Source organism: Nannospalax galili, unplaced genomic scaffold (genome assembly GCF_000622305.1).
Source record: "Nannospalax galili isolate Female #2095 unplaced genomic scaffold, S.galili_v1.0 scaffold161, whole genome shotgun sequence".
NCBI lineage: Eukaryota > Metazoa > Chordata > Mammalia > Rodentia > Spalacidae > Nannospalax > Nannospalax galili.
Genome location: NW_008348586.1, coordinates 2,422,339 through 2,447,075, shown reverse-complemented (window position 1 = coordinate 2,447,075; position 24,737 = coordinate 2,422,339). Strand labels below are relative to the sequence as shown.

At 47.3% G+C, this 24,737-nt stretch overlaps 1 protein-coding gene across 15 annotated transcripts; it reads right to left on the bottom strand.

Annotated features, from left to right (window-relative positions):
- Nucleotides 1–735: 735 nt before the first annotated feature.
- Nucleotides 736–18,887, bottom strand: Pprc1 (PPARG related coactivator 1). Of its 15 annotated transcripts, none has more exons than XM_029569612.1 (15): nucleotides 18,468–18,762; nucleotides 14,643–14,825; nucleotides 13,920–14,069; nucleotides 13,702–13,803; nucleotides 10,733–13,589; nucleotides 10,391–10,444; nucleotides 9,458–9,515; nucleotides 8,664–8,734; nucleotides 7,114–7,843; nucleotides 2,955–3,092; nucleotides 2,785–2,845; nucleotides 2,552–2,673; nucleotides 2,179–2,330; nucleotides 1,803–1,902; nucleotides 739–1,093 (listed from the first exon to the last, which is right to left on the bottom strand). In XM_029569612.1, the coding sequence occupies exons 1-15, from the start codon at nucleotides 18,618–18,620 to the stop codon at nucleotides 1,012–1,014; spliced, it is 5,013 nt and encodes a 1,670-aa protein (XP_029425472.1). In that variant the 5' UTR covers nucleotides 18,621–18,762; the 3' UTR covers nucleotides 739–1,011. The 15 variants fall into 15 exon arrangements, with proteins under 15 accessions (XP_029425479.1, XP_029425472.1, XP_029425473.1 ...); XM_029569613.1 differs by having other exon boundaries at nucleotides 2,785–2,851; nucleotides 13,711–13,803; nucleotides 18,468–18,761; XM_029569611.1 differs by having other exon boundaries at nucleotides 740–1,093; nucleotides 2,785–2,851; nucleotides 8,664–8,731; nucleotides 18,468–18,760.
- Between the last annotated feature and the right edge of the window lie 5,850 nt (nucleotides 18,888–24,737).

Here is a 24,737-nt window from a genome sequence, read left to right as displayed (position 1 = left end):
TGAAACCAAGACTCAAATAATTAAAGCTGGGCATAGTGGTGTAAGCCTTTAATCCCAGGAGGCAGAGGCACGAGGATCTCTATGGGTTCAAGGCCAACCAGGTCTACATGGCGAATTCCAGGACTGCTGGGGCAACAGGGAGATCCTGTCTCAAAAAACCAAGTGAAAAAAAAAAAAAAAAAAACATGAAAAGGGGAAGATGGCACGTGTAGTAGTGCACACCTTTAATCCCAACACTCAAGAGGTGGGTGGATCTTGGTGAGATCTAAGCCTGCCTGGTCTAGAGTTCCAGGCCAGCTGGGGCTACAGGGAATCATCTGAAAAATAAAGAAAAGGGGATTTGATGCCCTTATCTGACCTCATCGGTCAATGCACAACATAGGCACACTTACATACATACAGACAATATACTCATACACGTAAAATAAAAATAATAAAATTGTTAAAGAAAAAAATGTGGACAGGAAAAAAGACATCAACCGCCACACAGCTGCACACACAGTGCATATACATCATGAATATATGCACATATACACAATAAAGTTTTAATTTTAATTTTTATTCTTAATGTGTATGAGTGTACACCTGTGTTGTGCAATGCCGTGGAGGTCAGACGAGGGCTTCGGATTCCCCTGGAACTGGAGTTAAGGATGGTTCGCAGCTGCCATGTGGATGCTGTGAATCGAACCTGGGTCCTCTGCAAGAGCAGTCAGTGCTCTTAACTGCTGAGCCATTTCTCCAGTCCCAATAAAATTTTTTTAAAAAGGGGGGTAGGGAAGCTCAGTAGTATAGCTCTTGCCTCCAATGTATAAGACCAAACCCAGTACAACAAAATTAAAAAGACTGGGGAGATGGCACAATAGCCTTGCGCATGAATTTGATCCCCAGAACGTATGTAGAAATCCAAAACTGCCAGGTGTGGTAATGCATACTTGCAATTCCAGTGCTGAGGAGGTAGAGACAGGAGAATCCCTGGCAGGTCCCCAGCCAATTTGTCCTAAACAGTGAGCTTCAGGCCAACAAGGTGGTTGAAAATCCTGAGAATGGCACCGAAGTTGTCCTATGGCCTCCACATGTACACACACACAGATACCTGAACACACATACAAATAAATAGGGCTGGGGATGTAGTTCAGTTGATATAGTGCTTGCCTAACATGCACTATACTCAATCTCTAGCACCACAAAAACCAGCTGTGGTGACACATGCCTGTAATCCCAGCATTTGGGAAGTGGAGGTTCAAGGTCACCCTCAGCTACAAAGTGAACTGGAGATCAGGCTGGATGACACCCTACCTCAAAATAAATGCTTCAAATGTCCTTTCATATTTGAGAAGTATTTCCCTAGTTATTTCACAGATGCAGACCTGCCTGAGGAGCCACATTTCAAATCCAATGGGATTTTGTACACAACTAGAAGACAGGCTCTAGGAACTCAATGAAGACAAGCACATCCCTGACTGTGCTCACTGAATACACTTGACATTAGCATAGAAGCACAGTAACACATGGGATTTCTCTCTAGTTCACATTTATTAGTCTGCATAGCAACTCAGAAATTTCCTTCAGCCCCATCTTACCCAGGAATGCAAGTTAATGTATTCCAATACTCGTTTATAAAAAAAAAAAAAAAAAAACACCTAAAAATATGATTTACCACATTTTTATTTAACTTTTTTCCATTTCTTTATAAAACAGTCATCTCCACACTAGCAGCTCTCCTCCACAGAGTGGGGGAGGGGGGTGGAGGAGGTCGGACACCTCCAAAGAAAATGGGTGGGGGGATAAGTGCCCAGGGTTACCTCCGGAGGTTCTTCTGGGCCTGTTTCAATAATGTGTCAAAGTCAAGAGAATCAAATTTGCTCTTCACAGGAGCAGGATCAAAGTCTTCTCGATTGGAGTCTACAAAGGGAGAAAGGAACAAATATTAAGGTCTCTTATCACACTTCTCAAGCACAGGATTCTCAAATTGCCAGCCATCTCCCATCCAAATAGCAGATGGAACAAAACTACCCTGTCTGTGAGAGAGGTATGGGAGATGTTTCCCCTCTCATCCCAGCCCTTAAGTTCTTGGTATGTCATACGGTTAAGTCACCTAGCATTATTCTCAAGTGTTAGGAACCCTTCTGGGGAAGGTATCATCTATGTCAAAGCCTCAGGCTCTCCCCTTCCACTCACCAAGATCAGAATAACTCCTCTTGCAGAACTGCCTGCGGCCCCCAAAGCAAAGATCAAAGGGTTGCTCATCTGCCTGCCGCAACTTGTGACCACTCTCAATGGCTGCAAATGCCTCCTCAGCATAGCGGTAAGTGACGAAACCATAGTTGTCACTGGAGAAAAGAGTGAGCCATTTGGGCACATATCAGAGCAGACTCAGCACTGCAGGGTACAGAGATGGGACTTCTCATTTTCCCAATGGCCAACCCTCTGATTACAAAAATGAAGGTAACCTCACACAGCCCAGCACACAGAGGAAAGAGGAAAGACAGAGAAACCATGGTATATGAATGTAACAGAAAAGACTTCCCCTAACCTTGAAACCCAAGCTTACCCTTGGACACGGAAATGAATAGTGCACTCCTCAATCTCTCCAAAAACAGAGAACCTTTGTTTCAGCTCTGATCGGGTCATGCGTCCAGGTATCTTCCCAATGAAGACCACCCTTCTCTCTTCCTGTTAGATATCAAAGAAAAATGATACTCTGTGAGCCAGAGTCTCAGCTGTGAATGACTCTGAGTTCATGGCACAGGGCAAGCCTCTCCCACAACCTGCTCCTCTACTCACTATTGCACGCTCCTTCTGCAGCACTCTCTGCCTTTGATAATGGTCATGTGAACGGTAAGAGCTGTACCTGACAAGAGAGGTGCCATCAGCCCCCAGACAAACTCAAGACTTAGAACTCTGAAGCACCTGCATCCTAGATGCACTGCCCTCAAACATATGTTCATGCTTACCGCCGCCTCCTGTCACTTCTCCGGCGAGGGGACAGGGAGCGAGACCGGCTTCTGGAGCTGGATGAGGATGAGGACGATGAGGAGGAAGATGAAGAGGAAGAACATCTTCTGGAACGTCCAGAGGAGCTGCAACTGGACCTAGAATAAAGGGTATGCAGAAATGCTGGAAATGGTGCATTTATTTCACTCATTTCAGCCAGGCTCAGCCTTGCTTCCCTCTTAGGAAGCTCAGGACTAAAGATAAAGAGCAAGAGCTCGGGCTGGAGGGATAGCACAGCCGTTAAAGAGCAAGAGCTCTAGATTACTTCACAGATAACAAATGGAGACCGTTCATAAATTTTTTTTATTTCTATTTTATGTATCTGAGTATACTGCCTGCATGTATATACGTACACCCATGTCATACAATGCCTACAGAGATCAGAAGAGGGTGTCAGATCCCCTGGAACTGGAGGTGCTGATGGCCATTAGCCACCATATGGGTGCTGGGAACCAAACCTGGTTCCTTTGCAAGAGCAGACAGTGTTCTTAACTGATGAGCCATCTCTTCCCCCTTCATAAAATTTAGATACATCGGAAGTTTTGCAAAGTTGGGCATGGTGGCACCTACCTTTAATCCCAGCATGGGGAGGCAGAGGCAAGGGAAAGTCTGTGAGTTGGATGCCAGTCTGGTCTATACACTAAGGCCAGCCAGGACTGCATAGTGAGACTGTCTCAAAAAAAACAACAAAACCCGTAAGTTTTGCGGTTTTACATCACATTTTCCTTTTATTTCCGTGAGGAAGAAAGCCCTGAACATGTGATCCTCCTGCCTCTGTCTTCCCAGCACTAACATTATAGACATGTGCCACCATGCTAACACGGATACTTTTTTATTTACAGCACTACAGATTACATCTAGGGCCTTGCACATACTAGCCAAAACTCTACCACTAAGCTGTAGTCACTGCATATTTTCAACCATGCTACTGAAAATGGGAGAGCATTTAACAAATCACAACAGAAAGGAAAATAAATGTAGACTCAAGGAGATAAAGGGCTAGCCCTCGTTTTGACAAGCCACTCTATCTGTGGTGCTGAGGCAAAGTACTCTTAAGTTAAAACTGCTTTCCTACCATGTCTAAAAGAGAGTACTTCTAACCATAGCAAAAGCAGAGGTAACTGCCAAAACTACTTACTGTTCACAGCCATTTCTGGAAATATGCATCATTTCCAAATCCAAAATTCTTTTTGAGACAGTATCTCATGTATCACAAGTTGGCCTTGAACTCAGTAGTAGCCAAGGATGATTTAACTTCTGATCCTCCTGCCTCCATCTTCCTGGTACTGGGATTACAGGCATGTACTGCCACATTGCATTTATATGGTGCTGTGATCAAACCCAGGGCTTCATGCATGTTAGGCACTGTTAGGCACTATGCCAACTGTGCACAACCCCAGCACCACACACACCCCACAAATTCTTTTTTTTCCTTTTCAAAAACAACAAGATTAGCCGGGCATGGTGGCGTATACCTGTAGTCCCAGCACTTGGGAGGCAGAGGCAGACAGATCTCTGTGAGTTCAAGGCCAGCCTGGTCTACATAGTGAGTTCCAGTATAGCTAGGGCTACAAGGAGACCCTGCTTCAAAAAGACCAAAAAAAAAAAAAAACCCACACATGATTTATTTACTTAGTGTTTGTGTATGGGCACATGCATGCCACAGGGGATATGCAGAGGTCAGAGAACTTTTGGGATTTGATTGTCTCCTATCATATGGGTCCTGGAGATCAGATTCATGTCACCAAGGCTGGCAGCATGCACCTTTACATGCTGAAAAAGGCATCTCATTGGTCCTTATATTTCCTTCTTCCTTTTTTTTTTGTCTTTTTGAGACAGTGTTTCCCTGTAGTCCCAGCTGACCTGAATTCACTATGTAGACCAGGTTGGCCTTGAACTCACAGAGATCTGCCTGCTGGGTGCTGGGACCAAAGGTGTGCACCACCACGCCCAGCCTCCTTCCTTCTTAAAAGACACTTTTTTTTTGAGATGCTAGGGATGAAATTCAGGACTTTGTGTACACTAAGGCAAGCACTCTTATCACTGGGTCATATCCCTAGTCTTAAAATTCCTTTTAGTATTTTTTTACTATTTATTTATTTATGTATTTTTTGAGACAGGGTCTCCCTGTAACCCCAGCTGACCTGGAACTCACTACATGCACCAAGCTGGCCTTGAACTCACAGAGATTGACCAGCCTCAGCCTCTCAGTGCTGGATTAAAGGTGTGTGCCACCACGCCCAGCAGAATTCCTTTAAAAAATTTTTTTTCATTTATTAATTTTATTTGATGTGTATGAGTGTATTATCTGCATGTAGATAGGTGCACCCATGTCATGTAATACCCGTGGAGGACAGAAAAGGGAATTGGATTCCCTGGAACTAGAGTTACAAACAGTTGTGAGATACCATGTTGGGTGCTGGGAATCAAACTCAGCCAGCGCTCTTACTGAGCCAACTCTCCAGGCCAGGTCCAGAATTCCTTTTGTTTGTTCTTTTTTTTTTTTTTTTTTGGTCTTTTTGAGACAGGGTCTCTCTGTCTCTCTGTCACCCCAGCTGGCCTGGAACTCGCTTTGTAGACCAGGCTGGCCTTGAACTCAGAGAGATCCACCTGCTTCTGCCTCCTGAGTGCTGGGATTAAAGGCGTGTGCCACCACGCCAGGCCATTTTTCTTTTTTGTCTTTTTTGAGACAGGGTCTCCCTGTAGCTCCCGCTGTCCTGGAACTCACTATGTAGACCAAGCCAGGCTTGAACTCACAGAGATCTGCCTGCCTCTGCCTCCCAAGTGCTGGGATTAAAGGCGTGCACCACCATGCCTGGCTTTTTTTTTTAATTTTATGTGTATGTGTGAATTGCCTGCATGTAGGTAAGTGTACCCATGTCATGCAATGCCTGCAGAGGTCAGAAATGGCTGTCGGATCCCCTGGGACTGGAGTTATAGACAGTTGTTAGATGCCATGTGGGTGCTGGGATTTGAACCCAGGTCTTCTTCTGCAAGAACAACCAGTGTTCTTAACTGCTGAGCCATCTCTCCAGCCCCCAGAATTCCTTTTTTTAAAAAAAAGCCTCAGGGCTGGAGAGATGGTTCAGTGGTTAAGACTGCTTTTGCAGAGGATCTGGGTTTGATTCCCAGCACCAACATGGCGGCTACAAACCCTCCTTAACTCCAGTTCCAATCTGTAGCCCTCTTCTGACCTCTGTGGCATTGTATGCCACAGGTACACTCACATACATACAGGTGTTACACTCATAATAAAATAAAAATAATAAATAAAATACCAAAAATATATATTAAAAAAGAAAGTCTCACAGTGTAGCTCTGACTATCTTGGAACTATACACCAGGGTGGCCTCAAAATGGAAGCCATCTCCTGCTTTTGCCTCCTGAGTCTTGGGACTAAAAGTGTGCACCACAAAGCTGGACGTGGTGGTACACACCTTTAATTCCAGCATTTGGGAGGCAGAGGCAAGCACATCACTGTGAGTCTGAGACTAGCCTGGTCTACATAGCAAGTTCCAGGCCATCTGGGGAGACCCTGTATCAAAAAAAAGTACTAAAAAAAAAAAAAACCCCAAAACCAAACAAAGAAACAAACAAAAAAACCCAAAAAAAAAACAATCAAACAAAATAACCAGGTGTGCACCACAATGTCTGGCCTAGAATTTTTGACAGATTAAGAAAACTTAAGTCTGAAAAAAGCATGATGCTAGGAAATAGATGAGGCCACAGTGATACCCCAAGGAACAGTTCCAGGCACTTCCTAAACAGATAATTACAGGAAGAACTGTTTCCCATTGCAATTTACTATCCTACATAACACCAAGAAAATACCATGTATGAGGACTGATAAGCATGTAATCACAAGACAAGGCCAAAGTCTGAACAGTCTACCCAAGGCACATCTCGTGAAAGCAGAAGACTTCAGGAATATCCCAGACTCCATCATAGGATAGTCCGACAGCTTGCCTCCAACAGTCCACAAAAAGAGAAGACAAAAGCCAAAGACAGAAACTTTCAGCCTTAGTGACTAAAAGTCGACCCAGTTTTCAAAGTGAACCACAAGAGAGAGTTCACGAACTTCCTAAATGGAAAGACTCTTAACAGGCCATCAAAGCTCACCTTCGCCACCTCTTGTGGGGGGGGGAGAGGGACCTGGACCTGGACCTGGACCGGGATGAGGACGACGCCGATGAGGAGGAGGAGGAAGATGCTTCACTGGTCCTGTTGGACCCAGAGCTGACAGAACGGCTGCTGCGACCCCGGCGGCCCTGCCAGCCCCGGCTTGGGGGGCTGACTGACCTGCAGGCTTTTCGGTAAAAGCGCACTGACTGCTGCGTGGCTGAGGGCTCAGGGGGAGTCCTAGTGTTCATGTCATTCCGGCAGGGTGAGGCCTCAGGAGACAGCAAGTTAGACGGGACAAGACAAGGCGCTGAAGGATCTGCCTGCTCATTGCTAGTCCTGTGATCAAGTGGCTCCTGAGAAGCAGTTGTGCATGGAAGTATGGGAACAGCTGGGCCCAATGACAAGACAGGTTTGATGGTGATGTCCTGATGGCGTTTGACGTTCCATCGGGAGCCCACCTCTGGAATGACTAGGGCAGGCATCTTTTTGGGGGGTGTCCTGCTCCGGACACAATAGTCATGGTCCCCAGAGCCCACATGGACTGGACTAGGACCATGGACCCCTTCTTGGAGGCAGGCTGCAGATGGATGTTTGGCCTCTGTAACTCCTTCTGGCTTCTGGGTTCCCTCCTGGGCGGTGGACTTAGGAGATTTGGCTTTGGCCAGCAGTGAGACAGCAGCCAGGGGCTTCCATAACTGGTGGGGAGGGGTAGCTGGAGGGGTGAGCCCTGTGGGGGGGAGGGAGGATGGAGATAGCAGGGTGAGATCCAATTCTATACTTCCAGATACTAGATATAGGCTCAAGAGATCACATTTCTCAGAGTACGCTAAGCCCCAACTTTTCCCACCACCTCTCCATAAAAGACCCAGCTGGCTAGGATTCTCTGCTTAGCTACCCAAACCTACCTATTGACCAGCTTCTGTCTAATCACCTTAAATCCACCCCTCCACCCAACAGTACCTAACTAGACTCATGCAATAAACTTGTCTACTTCCCTTCCAACTCCACACCTGTTGTTTACATCCCTGCTAGACAAACTACCCAAAAACCAATCTGATAAATCTTTTTCAATTGTTTCTTCAATACACAGGATAAAATCCAAACAGCTTAACATGTGATTCAAAGTTCTCATAATCGAACCTCATTTATCACTTTAGCTTCATCTTTTACTTTTAGACTGCTGACCATTCTAATCAGCCTCTATACTCCAAGTCAAACCAAGCCACTTACATTGCTGCATTTGCCTCGGATGCCCTCAATCCCTAAAAATCTACCATCTAGCTGCTATTTGTGATTTTTCTCAAGCTCAACTTAGTTAACATTCTATACAACCCTTCTCTTACTGTCCCCCCTTCCGATAGCTCATAGCCTTAATACATCACCTCTGATAACCAATCTGCTCATTTGTTTACACATCTGCAACCTAGATTGTGAACACAAGGTTGGAGATCAGATGTCTGTATCCTCAATGCCTATAAACACTTGATGCACAGCAGGTATTGCACATTTGCTGTACTAATAGCCAGAGTTCCCCAACCTGAACCCACCTGCCACGTTGGCCAGTTCTGGGGCTTGTAACCGGTCTAGGGGTCTCTTCTCCTGGGGAGTGTCAAGGCTGCTGGTAAGGGGGAAAAGGGAAAGCCTGGTTCATTGCCTCCTCAATATCTTGTACATCTACTTTCCTCACAACAGTAGATAGGTATGTGCAGAGAAAATGGGGTGCCCAAACTGCCCTATAGTCTTCTTCTAGCACAGAAGGGCTGTAGTGACCAAACTGTAGATTGGGTCTACTCAACTCTGCCCAATATCAGGAAGCAGGCTGGCTAAGACCTTCAATAGCCCCTTGCCTACCCAGCTCAAATCAGCCTCAAACTAGTATGGAGGGAGAACATACTTGGCAGACCAAGAATGGGAAGAACGATAATGTTAGAATGCTGGGAAACAAAGAAGTTCAGGTGCCTGTGTCCTCAAGGAGTCAGGGAAGCCCCAGCTATTATTTTTCCCCTACTTTAAGTGACCCTATCACCAGCACTGAATAAGCTTTAAGTTTACTAAAGGAAGCACAGAAATTCCTGAAAACATAATTTGCCAAGGAAAGATAAAAGTCACCTCCAAGACGTTTGAAATTCAAGACTAGAATCAGCTGGAGGGCAGTTAATACCCTCCCACCATACCACCCAAAACAGTGCCTGGTGGTGACAGAGCAGAATTTAGGGAAATGGAAGAGACTCTAGAGTCGACAAAACATCTCTGCAACAGAGGCATCCAGCGGAAGTTCTTGGAGTGCTGGCCGGCTGCTGACCAACAGCTGTAGGGTAACTCGCTCAGTCTCCACACTTACCCTGAGTTTCCTACAGCCAAGCTGTCAGCAGGAGCCGGGAGAGGACACTCCTTTTTGGCTGTAAAGAAATCATATTAGTTAAAAGCCCAACCAGGTGTACCAAACTAGGGTGGCATAGAAGGGCTTGCTTTGAGACCCAAAGGAGGAGTAAGCCCATTTTGCCTGCTGGGCTCTCCAGAGATCCAGTCTCCTCCAGTGGTACCCAGATAACTCCACTTATTTCTCTTCTGCTCAGAAATACCCACACTTCCCATTGAATCTGACAAGAGTCCAAACTGATGAGCCTAGGAGTCAAGGGTCATAAAGCCTTGTCTTTGTGAACCCAGCACCATGCACAGGTAAAGCCAAGGTTCCAACACTAAACTACATCTCCAGCCTGTAGCCTTCTTCCCTCACAGTTCTTACATTCTGCCTTGTACTGCAGAAACCTGTTACCAATGAGTCATTTGTGTAGACTCTTCTCCCCAATTAGTCCATAAGCTCCTTCAGAAGAGAACATAGTAACCTCCACAGCACCAAAAGCCATGCCTTGTCTTGAGAAAACTGAGCTCCTCAATGCCTTCAAAATCCATCTATGGGATCCTTCCTATACCTCTTCTGTCTACCATTATAAACCATATACATTATATGAAATCCCACCTGTCTCTCAAGGCTCAGCTGAAGAGCTAGTTCCCTTTATGATTATGTCCCCGATCTCAACGTACCTGCATTCCCTCTCCTCATCTACTCTTTTAAATACTTATGCTATACCACCATTATCCCTGGCTTCTATTACTCTTCCAGATGACTGTTGTCTCCCTGTGCCCATTAAGCACCTATTCTAGAGGCAGAAATTGCCCCTTACCTTCTAGCCCAGATGAAGCAACTACAAGGCTGAACCTAAAGAAAGCATCAACAACAACAGTTAGAACAAAACGACCTAGGTTCCCTTACCTTCTGATTTCTCAAACTGCTCCAACAGACTGGACAGGTCCGATGCTTCAATTCCTATGAAGGCATACAACATAGAATTAAAAACCAGCCCATCAGCTGAGTCCACAGGTCCCAGGATGCCCCCATCAACTCACTTCTCCCTTTACATGCTCTGCCCACTGAACTAAGAGAACCAAGGTAGTAGTACAAAACAAGGATTCAAATAAAACCAGAGCACCACCTCTCAACATACCAAAAAATTCAACAAAGGGTAGCTTCGTGGCAGTTGTTCATACTACTCTGTGAGCAACACTACCAGCCAACCCCTACACCCTCACAGATCAACTGCACTGTGTCACTCACCAATCTCACTGATGAATGCCTGTACCACATCCTCAGCACCCTGGGTACGTGGGGTGGGCAAGAAGGAGAGCTTCCTTAGACGGGCTGGATGAACAGCAGGCAGCTTTGGGACAGTGCCCTGTCTTGGTATGGGAACAGACTTGATAGCTGTAGGGAGGGGCTTCTCTTTTGGTCGGCTCTCCTGGGCCTCAGGCTTTAACCTCTCTGATGCAGACTCCCCTACAACCTTATCTTCAGCAGACAGATAAGGTGGAGCCTTGATCTGGGAGCTTTGCACCGTGGTGGACACCTTGCTGGACACCATTTGGGGAGATTCAGGCACTGGCTTGACCTCCAGCTTGGTAGGCTCTATCTGTGGAGCTATGGGATTGGCCAGCCCAGAACTAAGGGAAGGAGTCACTGGCACAGGACACACATTTTCAGGAGGGCCAGGTGGACTGCCACTGGGCTCCACCTTGGGTGGAAGAAAACCTCTTCCAGAAGAAACTGGAGACAAAGGAGGTGGGGAAACAGCAGACCAGAATGGAGGTTGTTGTAGCCCCGGGCCCCAACCCATGGGCCCATAGGCACAGCTGGAGCTGTAAGGTGAGACAGGTGCAGGAGGGGGTACCCAAGGCACATTGCAAGTGGGGGGCACAGCATAGGTACCAGAAGTACCAGCCACCATGGGCACCGTTGGTGGTGGGGGCCGACAAGGAAAGCCAGAAGGGGACACAGGGGAATAACAAGGCCAGGGTGGAACAGGGACATAGTGAGTATAACGGTCAGGCGGTACCGGTCTCATAGACACTGGAAGACTAGATTGCAAAGGTGGTGGGGGCAGACTAGGTACTCCATGCCCACTAGAAGGAAGGGGCAGTATGGGTGGTATTCCTGGGGGAAAAGACAAAGGAGTAGGCACTGTGGGAGGGATAGGTCCAGCAGGAGACATGGACTGCAAAGCAGGAGGAGGAGGTCTAGCTGACAGTGGCATCTCATGGGATGGCACCTGTTCAGAGTGATTTGAAACCAGAGGTTTGCTTGCAGATGGCTCGGGACTAGAAGGGCTGACGCCCACAGGCACAAAGCAGGCCTCTGGGATGGCATCAGGGATTCTCTGTGAGGCTGTCTTCTTGGCTGGGGCAGGTGGGACAAGACAAGGGATATCTGCCAGCCCTATGGGGGTCTCTGGGAGGCTGGGCCACTTGCCAGCTGGGGGCTGGGAATTCCTCTCTTCTGTCTCTGTCTGTCTTTGCTGCCTTCGTCGACGGTACTCAGAAAGGCTGAGAGGCCGAGGTCTGGCTTCCTGGGTTGTAGCATTGGTACTACCTTCCACCTTCTGAGGACCTATAACCTCCTTGACTTCACGGATGACCACCTTAGGGCGCTCTGAGGACTCTGGGGAAAGTAGACTCCCCTGGGCTGATGCTGCAGCACGTCTAGGGTCAGTTGGTCTGGACTTAACTAGCACAGGATCTACTGAAGCCAGGGCATTGGGAGCAGGGTCAACTGACACTGAGTTAACTGGGATAGCATCAACTGGAGACAAGTTATCTGAAAGGGGAACAGCCACAGTAGGTTCAGCTGCTGTTGTGTCAGCCCGAACTGAGCCAGTCAGCACTGAGTCTGCTGGGAGAGGCCCAACCAGCTCTGTACTGGCTGAAGCCTGGTCAACACGTACAGAATCCGCTAGAGCAGGGTCAACTGCAGTGGAATCAGCTTCAACAGAGTCAACTGGCATGGAGTCAGCTTGAGCAGAGTCATTCAATGAGAGAACAGGGTTGGCTTGGATAGTATCAACCAGCTTGGGGTAGAGGTCTACAGGACCTTCTTCAGCAGGACTATCTTGTCCAGCACTTCTCTCCAAGTTGCCAGAGCCAGTCTTCTCCAAGGCAGTTGCCCAAGCCCGAGCCCAAGCCCGGGGTTTCCCCCTACTCTGGGGAGGCCCGGCCTCTCTCTGCAGTTCTTCCTTAGGCTGGTTCTGTAAGTTGCCTGCCTGAGAGGTCATCTCCACAGCGACAATAGACTGCCCCCGAGAGGATGATCTCAACCTCCTGGTACAGCCTTCCACACAGGGTGCCAGCTGCTGCTCCTTGCTCTTCTTCTTCCTGCCCTTTCTGGGAACTCTCTGAGAACCCTGAATTGTACTGGCAGATGGGTTTGGAGGCCCCTTGGGTACTACTGGCTCCATGATTTCCCTAGGCTCCAATAAGCAGGCTGAGTTCAGTGACAATTCTTCTTGCTCAGAGCAAGAGGCTACCTTGGGCACAGTAGCTTCTGTCCCTGACTCCACGGTGGGCATGAGCAGCTGCAAAGCAGGACTAGCCCCAAGTGAATCATCCAAGAGCACAGATTGGGGTCCAGGAGGAATCTGCCGTACCACAACTGGGATCTCCAAGTCATCACCAGCTGTAGCTGCCTGGCCTATAATCTCCAGCACTACACAACCCTCTGGCAGTGTCAAATCATCTACCTGTTCCTGAAGTTCATCCTCAAGTGATGCCAAGTGGGTGAGGTTGGGTAAGCAGTATGGATGCATGGCCCGTACCAGCTCACTCAGGGAGGAGATGCTCTCATCACCAGGTGCTGGCACTGCCACCTTTGCTGTTGATTTTTCTTCTTCTTCAGGGCAGGCCAGGTGCATGGGGAAGTCTGAGCTGCTATTCACAGAGTTGTCGAGTTCCCCAGGAAGCATCTGACCACTGAAACTGGCTATCTCTTCTTCCTCTTCACCATCACTGCGTTGCTGAGGAGAAGGGGACTGACCCCTGCGTGGTCTTGATCTTGGGGGTCTCCAACTAGGCAGCTTAGGGGAAGAAGTATCCAAGAAAGGTGGTGGGGAGAAATCCCAAGGAGAATCTGTAAGAGACATCTCAACCTGCAGGAGAGAAGATGATTCAGGTGGGGTTTTCTTAAAGAAAGTGCTTTCCAGACTGTCCCCACATGCTCCCCGACCTGTGAGTTCCTGAGGGTCCCCAGGTCAGTCTTACCCCACTCACTCTACTACTGCATGTGCTGGGCCCCAATGAGTCAATTGGAGTGATGAGGTCACATTCTGGGGGTGTCCGAGAGAGAGTGAGTAGCTTGTGTAGCTAAGAGGAAGAAAAAGACCCGAAATCAGTTTGTGCAGTTACATTAACAGGCCCACAGGTATAGTTATAACCTCTGTACTAGTGCCACATGTCCCTTCCCCCAGTCCCATACTCACAGAGGAGCTCTCCCGAGGTGACACAAGTAGCTCTGAGTCAGGAATGCTGTCAAATGGAGACAGATTCTCAGAATCTGCATTGTCCAAGATCTCCGTCAGAGCTGTGAGCAGCGACATTTCATTCTGGTCCTCCAGTGACAACCTGCTCTGCTCCAGAAAGAAGAGGTCCCACCAAGATCTCTTAATAACCTACTATGTCAAAAAGAACTGGATGCCAAGAGAGTTAATCTCCCAGACTCACTCAGCTGAATTTGTCAGCAAGAAGGATCTGGGTACCAGGAAGCCTGGGTTCCAATCTCATCTACCATCTTCGAACTCTCTAGTGCCAACAGAGACTTATTAGAATTGAGTCTTAAGCTTGAGTTTCACACTTTCAGACATTCAGGTGAGATGGAGGACGCTTGGCAAACCATCCTGGCTAAGCTGGAATTAGGCTCAAAATCAGAGATCAGAACCTTTTGAATATGTAGGTCAAAGACCCAAAATGGATAAGGCCTTAAGACTATAATCCAAACTGAGGGCAACCCTTACATGGGCCATAATCTGACAGTCTGCAGGCTAATGCCACCTACAGACAAAAAAAAATCTTTCAAGGACTTGGGATCCAGTAGGTGAAGGACCTGAAAGACCAGAGCCATGTCTAAAACAATTCCAAGAACTTGAAGTGGAACATCCCATGCAAAGATTCCCGTCTGAAGATTTTGAAGGCCTGCCCCTGCTTACCTCTCCAAGACTCCCAAAATCCTCAATGAGGGAAATGAGAGAGGCATCCATGTAGCTCTGCATGGTCCCCAGAAGTGTCTCATCCTGCAATATCAGTTCCTCCATTTCCAAGTCTTTCTCCTTCAAAGATGGGCCCAGTCGAGATAGACTGACAAAGCTAGACTCATCTCTCTCCTCATGGACCTGAAGCAAAAGAAAATGTGTTAGAAAGATGCAAGACCTCTGGGAGACAGCTAATTGATATACTCCATAAACCAGAGATCCAGTCTTCCACCAATGAGTTGGAACAGCAGCAGCCCCACAATCACCAAACCTATAGACTAGCTAGGCAGAGAGGTATAAGCTATAAGCAAAAGCACCAACTAGAATGGCAGTGCTCTGGGCAGAACAGTTTGGACTCCATCCACAAACAGTTGGGACCATGGGAGACTTTTAAACTATGAAGAACATAAGAAAGAGATGGAGCCAATGAGATGGCTTAGGTAGAAGTCCTCGTGCAAGTCTGACAACCTAAGTTCAACCCCTAGAACCTACATAATAGTAGGAGAAAACCAACTCCATAAAGTTGTCCTCTGACTTCCATGTGTATTCACAAGCACACACACACAAAATAAAGTTAGTTTTTCGTTTGTTTTGAAAGAGTATCTCCCTATAGCCCCAGCAGGTCTAGAATTCACTATGTAGACCAGGCAAGTCTCAATCTCACAGGGATCAGCCTGCCTCTGCAGGAATCAAAGGTGTGTGCTACCACACCCAGCCACAATAATAAAGGTTAAAAAAAAAAAAAAAAAGATCACCAGGGCTTACATTTTTAATCCTAGTACATGGGAGACAGAGGCATGAGAATCTCTGTGAGTTGGACACCAGACTGGTCTACTTAGCAAGCTCCAGACCTTGGTTCAAAAAAATAAGCAAATAAAAATAGATCCCCAGTTCCTTTGGGACAAATAATACTTTGGATTATATTCACTTATATTCTTCTGTATATCACAGAAAAATTTATATGTGCCTATACTCCCAGTTATCCACTATGTCTTACAATGTCTTATATACAACTAATATTCACTCATTTCTATTTTTTTTGGGGGGGGTGCTGGAAACTGAACTCATACCTTGTATACTCTAAGACACACTCTATCACTGACATACACCTACAGACACAACAATATGCTATCCAGGTTGTCAATGGAAGTTCTAAGAGTCTCTTCACCATCCTTACCAGATGGCAGCCAAAGAGAAAGCTTGATTCCCTAGGCAGAGAGGCCCTACCTCATACTCTTCTATGAGTTAGCAATATCTTCAGTTGTCATAAAGCAGGGCCCGCCCAGACCTGTCAAGAGCGGGACAGGGCATGGGCAAGGCCCAAATTGGGACTGGTGAGGCCAGAGCCCTATCTATGTATTCACTCTTGGAGCCATGGTACAAAGACCTGAGAACAGGATCAAACAGACAAGCCAGGCTCCCTTCTGCAGCAAAGGGAAACTGGGCACTTCACCTCCTTCAACAGAAAAAAAGCAACAGGTGTGACTATTAACCTTCCCACCTCAATCCTTTAAAAAAAAAAAAAAAAAAAGTTTGAGTTGCAGAGCCCAGGGAGAGGAAAGACTGGTTAGGGACACTTTAGGAGTCCAGGCTCAGAGATGAAGTGAAAAGGCAGCAGGTTTCAGTGACTGACCCCTCCCAGGTCCTCACAATCCTGTAATTACAACCAGAAGCTGAATGGCACCTGGCTCAGCAAACAGACATAGGTGAACAAGAAGCCTTCATCTCTATGTGCCCTGCCTCTTCCATTCCAGAGTCCCAACCACTAGGCCAGAATCTCAGACCATGAATAGCTCTATAAACCACTCATCTCCACCTCCTTCAGGCAGGTGCTGGAGCTCAAGACAGAGACATCTCTCTGTACATGTCTTCATCCATCCTTCACAATCCCCAAACAGGATAGTTCCCAGGGGGTCAAGATCATCCAAGGGCTTAGTCTAAGCCAAAAGTGAGCCAACCTCTGGCACTCTGACTTCCCCACATCAATTTTGTTCCTCCAAAATTCAAAATCGGACAGAAACTTTTTCTTTTTTTTTTTTTGGTCTTTTTAAGACAGGCTCTCCCTGTAGCCCCAACTGTCCTGGATTCACTATGGAGACCAGGCTGGCCTCGAACTCATAGCAATCCGCCTGCCTCTCCCTCCTGAGTGCTGGGATTAAAGGCGTGCCCCAGCATGACCGGCTTTATTTTCATATTTTTAAGGATAGTGTCATATACACAGGATCACATTGGTTTAGCAATACATGTAAACTAAATATATTGCATCTTAATAACTACCTGGTTATCTGACCACTTAATTCTGTTACTGCTGGATTTTGGATTCCTAACCACTTCTCCCCAAAAAGGTGAGCAACACCACCCACAACAAGATGTAATCATCTCAAAGTTGAGAAAGGGTGGTTGATCTTAAATTCATGCCCCAGAATCCATTCTCCCCTAGACTGTTCTGCTGGACCTGACAAAACCAGGAAGCCTTCAGCCCAACTCCCACTTAATGGTGGGGGTTGGCGGGGCCGGTATGCTGTCAAGGACTCGGTTTTAATTGCTTAAGAAAAAGAGAACAGTTTCAACTAATTCCTGCTCACTCACTGCCAACCGCGGTGGGAATTTTCAGAAGCCCTCCAATTGAATAATGATAAAACCTTTCTAACAACTGAAGGTCCGCCCCCCCGCCCCCCCTTTCTCCCCCATCCAATAAATGTTCAACTAATAGTAAGTAGTTCTCAAACAATCTCCAACTTAAAAGTTCTAGAAAGCCTTACATACAGACCACTCCAGTTTGTGTTTGAGTTCACAAGAGCAGGCCTTAACTATCTCTCCCAAAGAGGCTAGATGAAAAAGTTGAGAGGGGAAAATTAAAACTTCTCCCAGGTATATGCTGACACTCCCAAAGCCCCTTGAATCGCCAATGAAGCAGGACTGCAGGCAACTAAACGCCAGTGACTCACAACCCACCCCAAGCCGGTCAGACCGAGCCTTCACGAACTCCTCCTCTGCAGCTCTTTAGCCTCAGTCCTCTAACCTTCGCATCACACACAAGCTGCTATTTCTAAGAAACCGACTTTAAGAACATCTGGAAAGTCCACCAACTGCTATCGAAACGCGCTGCAGATCCATGTAAAAGGGCTTTTGAAACTCCAAGCCTCCGATTAAAGTTGCCTCCAGCAGCCCGCTACCTACCTCCAGGCCCGAGGTCCCAGCTCTTAAACCAGAGATGGCGGGAGCGGCTGAGACACACCCAGTTCCCGGCAGTGCGGCTACAGCGCGGATACTAGAAGCTGGACAGCCTGGGACAAGAGCCACGTGGACATCCCTTCCCCGCCCCCACGTGGACCCGCGCCCCGCGCCACCCCCAGCCTCCGCGGGCTAACCCTACCCACGTGGGCGCCCGCACCGCCTAGGGGGAGGGAGAGGCAGACAAGTTCTCCCGGGAAAATCGCCCCCCATCACCCCACGTGCTCCGAAAAAGGAACTACGGCGCCAAGCTGGTGAAATCCCCTTCGGCATCCTTAGAATGAAGTCTTAGCCTTCGACTCCGATTCCGAATCCCCGACGCCGCAGGAGTGGCCACGTTTCCGACGCCCGACTCTGTCCCTCGGGGGTTCCCAGGGGTCCGGCCTCGGCCGGCGCACCCCTAGCAAACGACGTGGGTTTTCTCAGCCCTACCCGACTCCCGCAGCATCCTCACGCCAAGTACTTCCTCCCTTTCCTGTGGCGTCCACGTGTCACCGCCCGGCACATGCCGTTTTGCTGCCAGCAGCGGGCCGCCAGCCACCCTCTCACCTGCTCCGCGCCACTCACGGTACCCAAGGTCCCGTAGGGCGCTTGGCTTCGACTCCCCCAGCCGCCGCCGCGGACTCCACCGCCGGGGTCAGGACCCAGGCCCCCAGTCGGAGGCGGCGCGACTCGGTCTCTCCGTCCCCGGCGCGCCGCCATCTTGGCCCTTGAACACCCAGCGCTGCTCTAATCGCCGGCACCGCCTCGCCCAGCCGACTGTGGGAAGAAAACTACAACTCCCGAAGGACACTGCAAGACTACAAATCCCAGAAGGCCGTGTGGCGAGCCCCTCTTGCACCCCCAAAAAAGACCCTGACCTCCTACAAGGATTCCTGGGAATAGTAGTCTGAACGGAGGCTGACTGGTATGCTTTCTAGGCGTACTGCAGGGCTTAGTTTTTTGTCTCTCTCGGAGGCCAAGTTAATTTGTGCAAATGTCGGAAAGTTTTTCTTTGTCTGACGTTCTACCAGCTGCACAGTCCTTTCACCTTACTTTAGGTCGACCGCTGTTCTCAAACAGCACCCCCAAGTGGACACTCGCAGTCTAGGCGCTAACCATCCTCCAATCCCACACTGCAGCACTACTGCAAATTTACTCTTAAAATTCTGCATTTTCTACTTTTCTCTACATTTACTCAGAAACCTAATATTGGTTTTTCCACTACCACGCTTCTTTCCTGCTAGTCCAGAAGTCCTTGCCATCCTTCAAATACAAGTAGTGTTCTTACAGTTATCTAAGTGAATCCTCTAACCTCAAATCTTCAAACCTTATTTATCTAGGAAAGCTTTTCTGATTACTCCAGCAAGCCATGATCCGTCTCTGGATTTTGACAGTTTCACTATCAAAGAAAGTTATCACTATCTTTAGGCATGCTGCGGGGGGGGGGGGGGGAAGACAAGGGGCCTTACAGGGCCTTACCAGGTAATTTTGTGTAACTCAGGTTGGCCTGGAACTTGCTGTGTAAACCAGACTGGCTTTGAACTCAGAGATTGCCTGCCGTGGCCTTCAGAGTGCTGGAATTAAAGGCAGGCGTGTGCTAGCTAGGTGTGGTGGTGCACGCCTTTAATCCCAGCACTTGGGAGATAGAGGCAGGCAGATCTTTGTGAGTTGGAGTCCAGCCTGGTCTACATAGAAGTTCCAGGACAGCTGGGGCTACAAGGAGACCCTGTCTCAAAAAGACAAAAAAAAAAGCCAGGCGTGGTGGCGCATGCCTTTAATCCCAGCACTCAGGAGGCAGAGGCAGGTGGATCTCTCTGAGTTCAAGGCCAGCCTGGTCTACATAGTGAGTTCCAGGAGCTGGGGCTACAGGAAGATCCTGTCTCAAAAAGACTGAGGAAAAAAAAAGCATGTGCTACCACACCCAGCTTATTCTGTGTCTGTGTGTCTTTATAAAAGTGTATAATGGAGCCAGGTGTGGTATCACACTCCTTTAATCCCAGCACTCAGGGAGGCAGAGGCAGGCAGATCTCTATGAGTTCAAGGTCAGCCTGGTCTACATAGTGAATTCCAGGCCAGATGGATTACAGGGAGACCCTGTCTCAAAAAGACCAAAAAAAAAAAGGGTATAATGGAGCTGAGGAGATGGCTGAGTCCTTAAATTGTTCCTGATGATGAGTTCTGATCCCAGCATCAACATGTCTGCAGTTCCAGGGGTGGTCAGAGACTGGCAAATCCCTAGAGCTCCCTTGGCAGACCAGCCTAGATAAATAAGTGAGATTTTAACTTCAGTGGGAGACCCTGTAGGGTAGAGGCTGGCTGTGGTGGCGCACACCTTTGGTCCCAGAACTCGGAAGGCAGAGGCAGGCAGATCTCTATGCCATCGAGAGGCTACAGGGGAACCTTGTCTCATACCTTCCACCCCCCCAAAAAAAGTCAAAGAGCTACAAGGGAAGATACTGGCTGCTCTACACTTCTGGCCTCCACAAGCATGCACTCACACACTACAAACCACAGACACTTAAATGTAAAGCAAACCAAGTATGGTGTCACATGACTGTAATACCAGCACTCAGAAGCAGAAGGATCAAGTGTTCAAAGCAGTGGGCTGAGGAGATGGTTGAACGGGTAAAGCCACTTGCTACCAAGCCTGACAAGGCCAGCCTGGTCTACATAGTGAGTTCCGAGACAGCTGGAGCTTACAGAGAGCCCCTGCTTCAAAAAGACCAAAAAAAAAAAAACAAGCCTGACAATCATCTGAGTTGGATCCCTGGGACCCACAAGGTGAAAGGAGAACACCAACTTCTGACCTACACGCACCACACCACACACACACACTAAATGTAAAAGAACAAAAAATTTTAAAGAATTTGCCAGTCTCTTCTACTATATATTGAGTTTGAAATCAACTGACCCTACATGACACCCTGTCTCAACCAGACAAAAAAAATATAGCAATACATATTGGTCTTTTTTGTGGAGGGGGGTGGGGGGAGAAAGGTGTTTTTCTTTCAGACAGTGTCTTACCCTGTAGCCCAAGCTAGCGTTGAATTGTGTAGTTAGGCTGGCCTCAAATCTTCAATAATCCTCCTGCCTTAGCCTACTGAGTGCTGGGATTACAGGGAACCAATGCTGGCTTCATGCTGCGTGTTTTATGCTTTTTTGTTTGTTTGTTTGTTTGTTTTTGCTCTTTTTTGAGACAGGTTCTCCCTGTAGCCCCAGCTGGCCTGGAACTCACTATGTAGACCAGGCTGGCCTTGAAGGATTAAAGGCGTGGACCACCATGCCTGGCTGTTTGTTGTTGGTTTTTTTTCTTTTTTGAGACAGTTTTTCCCTATGGTTCCAGCTGGTCTGGAACTTGCTATGTAAACGCAGGCTGGCCTTGAATTCACAAAGATCACCTGCTTTTACCTCCTGAGTGCTGGGATTAAAGGCATGTGCCACCATAGCCAGTTTCTTTTTAAAAATAAAATAATTTGGGGGCTGGAGAGATGGTTCAGCAGTTAAGAGCACTGACTGCTCTTGCAGAGTACCTGGGCTCGATTCCCAGCACACACATGGTGGCTATGAACCGTCCTTAACTCCAGTTCAGGGGAATCCAAAGCCCTCTTCTGACCTCTGTGGCATTGCACAACATGGGTTCACTCACTTAACATGCAGGCAATACACTCATACACATAAAATAAAAATAATAAATAAAATAATTTTAAAATTTATTTTTATTTTATGTGTGTGAGTGTTTTACCTATATGTATGTAGGTGCATCATGTGTGCAGTACCCAAGGAGAGTAGAAGAGGGTGACAGATCCCCTGAAACTAGAGTTAAGGACAATTGTTAGCCACCATGTGGGTGTTGAGAACCAAGCTTGGGTCCTCTGGAAGAGCAGCCAGTGCTCTTAACCACTGAGCCCTTCATATTGGTTTTTGTCTTCATTTAACAATAGGGTCATTCTGTATATGATGGTTCCACAGCTTGATTTTTTTTTCATGTAGCAATAATTAGTCATTTATGAGACAAATATTTCCTGAGCTATTTGTAAGAATCAGCTCCATTATATGAACATACCATTACATCTAGTTTTTACTATTACATGTTATTGTGGCTATCATTGCACATGTACTGTGTACCCTAGGCTGGCCTTGAGCTCTGTTTTCCTGCCTTCACCTATCAAGTGCTGATCCTTCTCTCAATGCCCATGCTTAAATCTATATCAAAAGCATTTCTTGGCTAGGCATGGTGGCACATGCCTTTAATCCCAGCACTTGGGAGGCAGGTGGATCTCTGTGAGTTCAAGGCCAGCCTGGTCTACATAAGCCTTTCTGGGACCGGAGAATGAGAGGGCTCAGCAGTTTAAAAGCACTAGCTGCTCTTGTAGGGGACCTGGGTTCGATTCCTAGCACCCACATGGGGGCTAACCACAGTTCCTAACTCTAGTTCCAGGGGATTTATCGCCCCCCTTCTGACCTCTGCTGGCATTGCATGACATAGGTGCACCTACCTACATGCAGGCAATATTCTCATACAGATGAAATAAAAATAAGTAAAATATTTTTTAAAATACCTTTCTGGGTCTGGACAGATGGCTCAGAGGTTAAGATCACTGGCTGCTCTTACAGAAGACCCAGGCTGGAATCCCAGCACCCACATGGTGGCTAACAACCGTCTGTAACTCCATTTTCAGGGGATCCAACACCCTCTTCTGTCCTCCTCAGGCATTCCATGATATGGGTACACCTACATACATGCACGGATAACACTCATACACATGCAATAAATAAATTTTTGAAAAAAAATTAAAAAAAAACCTTTCTTAGCCAGGAGTGGTGGTACATGTCTATAATCCCACAACTCAGGAGGGTGCAACAAGAGGATTACCATAAGCATTGTCTTGAATTCATGCCCAACCTGGGCTCCATAGTCAGTCCCATTGTACCTGGGCCACAATGGGAGACTATCTCAATAAACAAAACAAACCTCCAACATCACTCCATTAGGAAAGAGAAAGTTTAGCTGAGTGTGGTGGTCCATGCCTATAATTCCCGAACTTGGGAGGCAGAGACACAAAGCTTGTCCATGGGTTCCTGGCTAGTCTGGTCTACAGAGAAAGTTCTAGGCCAGCAAGGACTATATAGCAAGACTGTGTCTCAGAAAACAAAAGCAAGGGGCTCAGAGAGAGGTTAAGAGCTCAGCAGTTAAGAGCACTGGCTAGTGCCAGGTGTGGTGGAGCATGCCTTTAATCCCAGGATTTGAGAGGCAGAGGCAGGCAGATCTCAGTGAGTTCAAGGTCAGCCTGATCCAAATAGTGAGTTCCAGGCTAGCTGGGGCTACAGGGAGACCCTGTCTCAAAAAAAAAAAAAAAAGTAAGAGGGCTAGAGAGATGGTTCAGTGGTTAACAACACTTGCTATTCTCCCAGAGAATCTGTGTTCAGTTTGTCAGGTAGCTCACCACCCCTTGTAAGTTAGCTCCTCTTCAGTTGCAGATGCCCTCTTTTGGCCTCTACAGACACCCCAGACACACATGTGCACAGACACACACTTAAACACATACTTTAAAAAAAAAAGAATTTTTATCTTTTTGTGACAGGGTCTCCCTGTAGCCCCAATTGGCCTGGAACTTGCTATGTAGACTAGGCTTACCTGGATCTCACATTGATCTGCCTGCCTCTGCCTCCCAAGTGCTAGGATTAAAGGCGTGTACCACCATGCCCAGCTAAATAAAATATTAAAAAAAAAAAAAGTAAAGTTTCCAACTTTACTGGAAATAAAACTGTTCATGAGAAAACATTCATGAGCAAGAATGATTCAAGATGCTGAGTGTGATGGCACACACCTTTCATACCAGCAAGTGGGAGGGAGAGGCAGGTGGATCTCTGAGAGACTGAGGCCTGATTTACATAGTGAGTTCCAGGCCAGCTGGGGCTACAGGGAGAGCCTGTCTCAAAAAAGACACAAAAAAAGAATGACACAAGATGGCAACATATTTTCCCCATGGAGGAGATATTCCAAAAGCTGCTTTGACCATGTATAGCACTCACCCATCATCCTAACACTCAGGAGGCTGAGGCTGGAGGATTGCAATGAATTACAGATCATCCTGGACTAGTGGTAAGAATTTATCTCAAACAAAAACAACCAAAAAAAAAAAAAAAAAGGGGGGGCTGGGGATGTAGTTCAATAAAAAACTTTCTTAGTATGTTTCAAGCCCTGAGTTTGTGAGCTAAAGAGATGGCTCAGAGGTTAAGAGCACTGGCTGCTCTTGCAGAGGACCCAGGTTCAATTCCCAGCACTCACATAGTGGCTAACAACAGTCAGTAATTCCAATTCCAGCCCCCACCCCACCCCACCCCTACCTGCATGGCCCTCTTCTGACCTCTGTAGGCATTGTACAACCTGGATGTACTTACTTACATGCAGGCAATACACTCACACACATAAAATGAAAATAGTAAATAAAATATATTGTTAAAAAACCCTGAGGGCCTGGAGAGATGGCTCATCCGGTAAGAGCACTGACTGCTCTTGCAGAGGACTGGGTTTTGATTTGATGGCTAACAGCCATCCGTAACTCCAGTTCCAGGGAATCAGATGCCTTTTTCTGACCTCCTCAGGCATTGCACGACACAGGTACACTTACACATGTGCAGGTTATACACTCATACACATAAAAATAAAATAATAAATATTTTTTTAAAAGTCCTGAGTTTGAACAGTCAGGCATGGTGTTGCACGCCTTTGATCCCAGCACTCGAGAGGCAGAGGCAAGCAGATCTCTGTGAATTTGAGGCCAGCCTGGTCTACATAGTGAGTTCCAGGACAGCTGGGGCTACAGGGAGACTCTC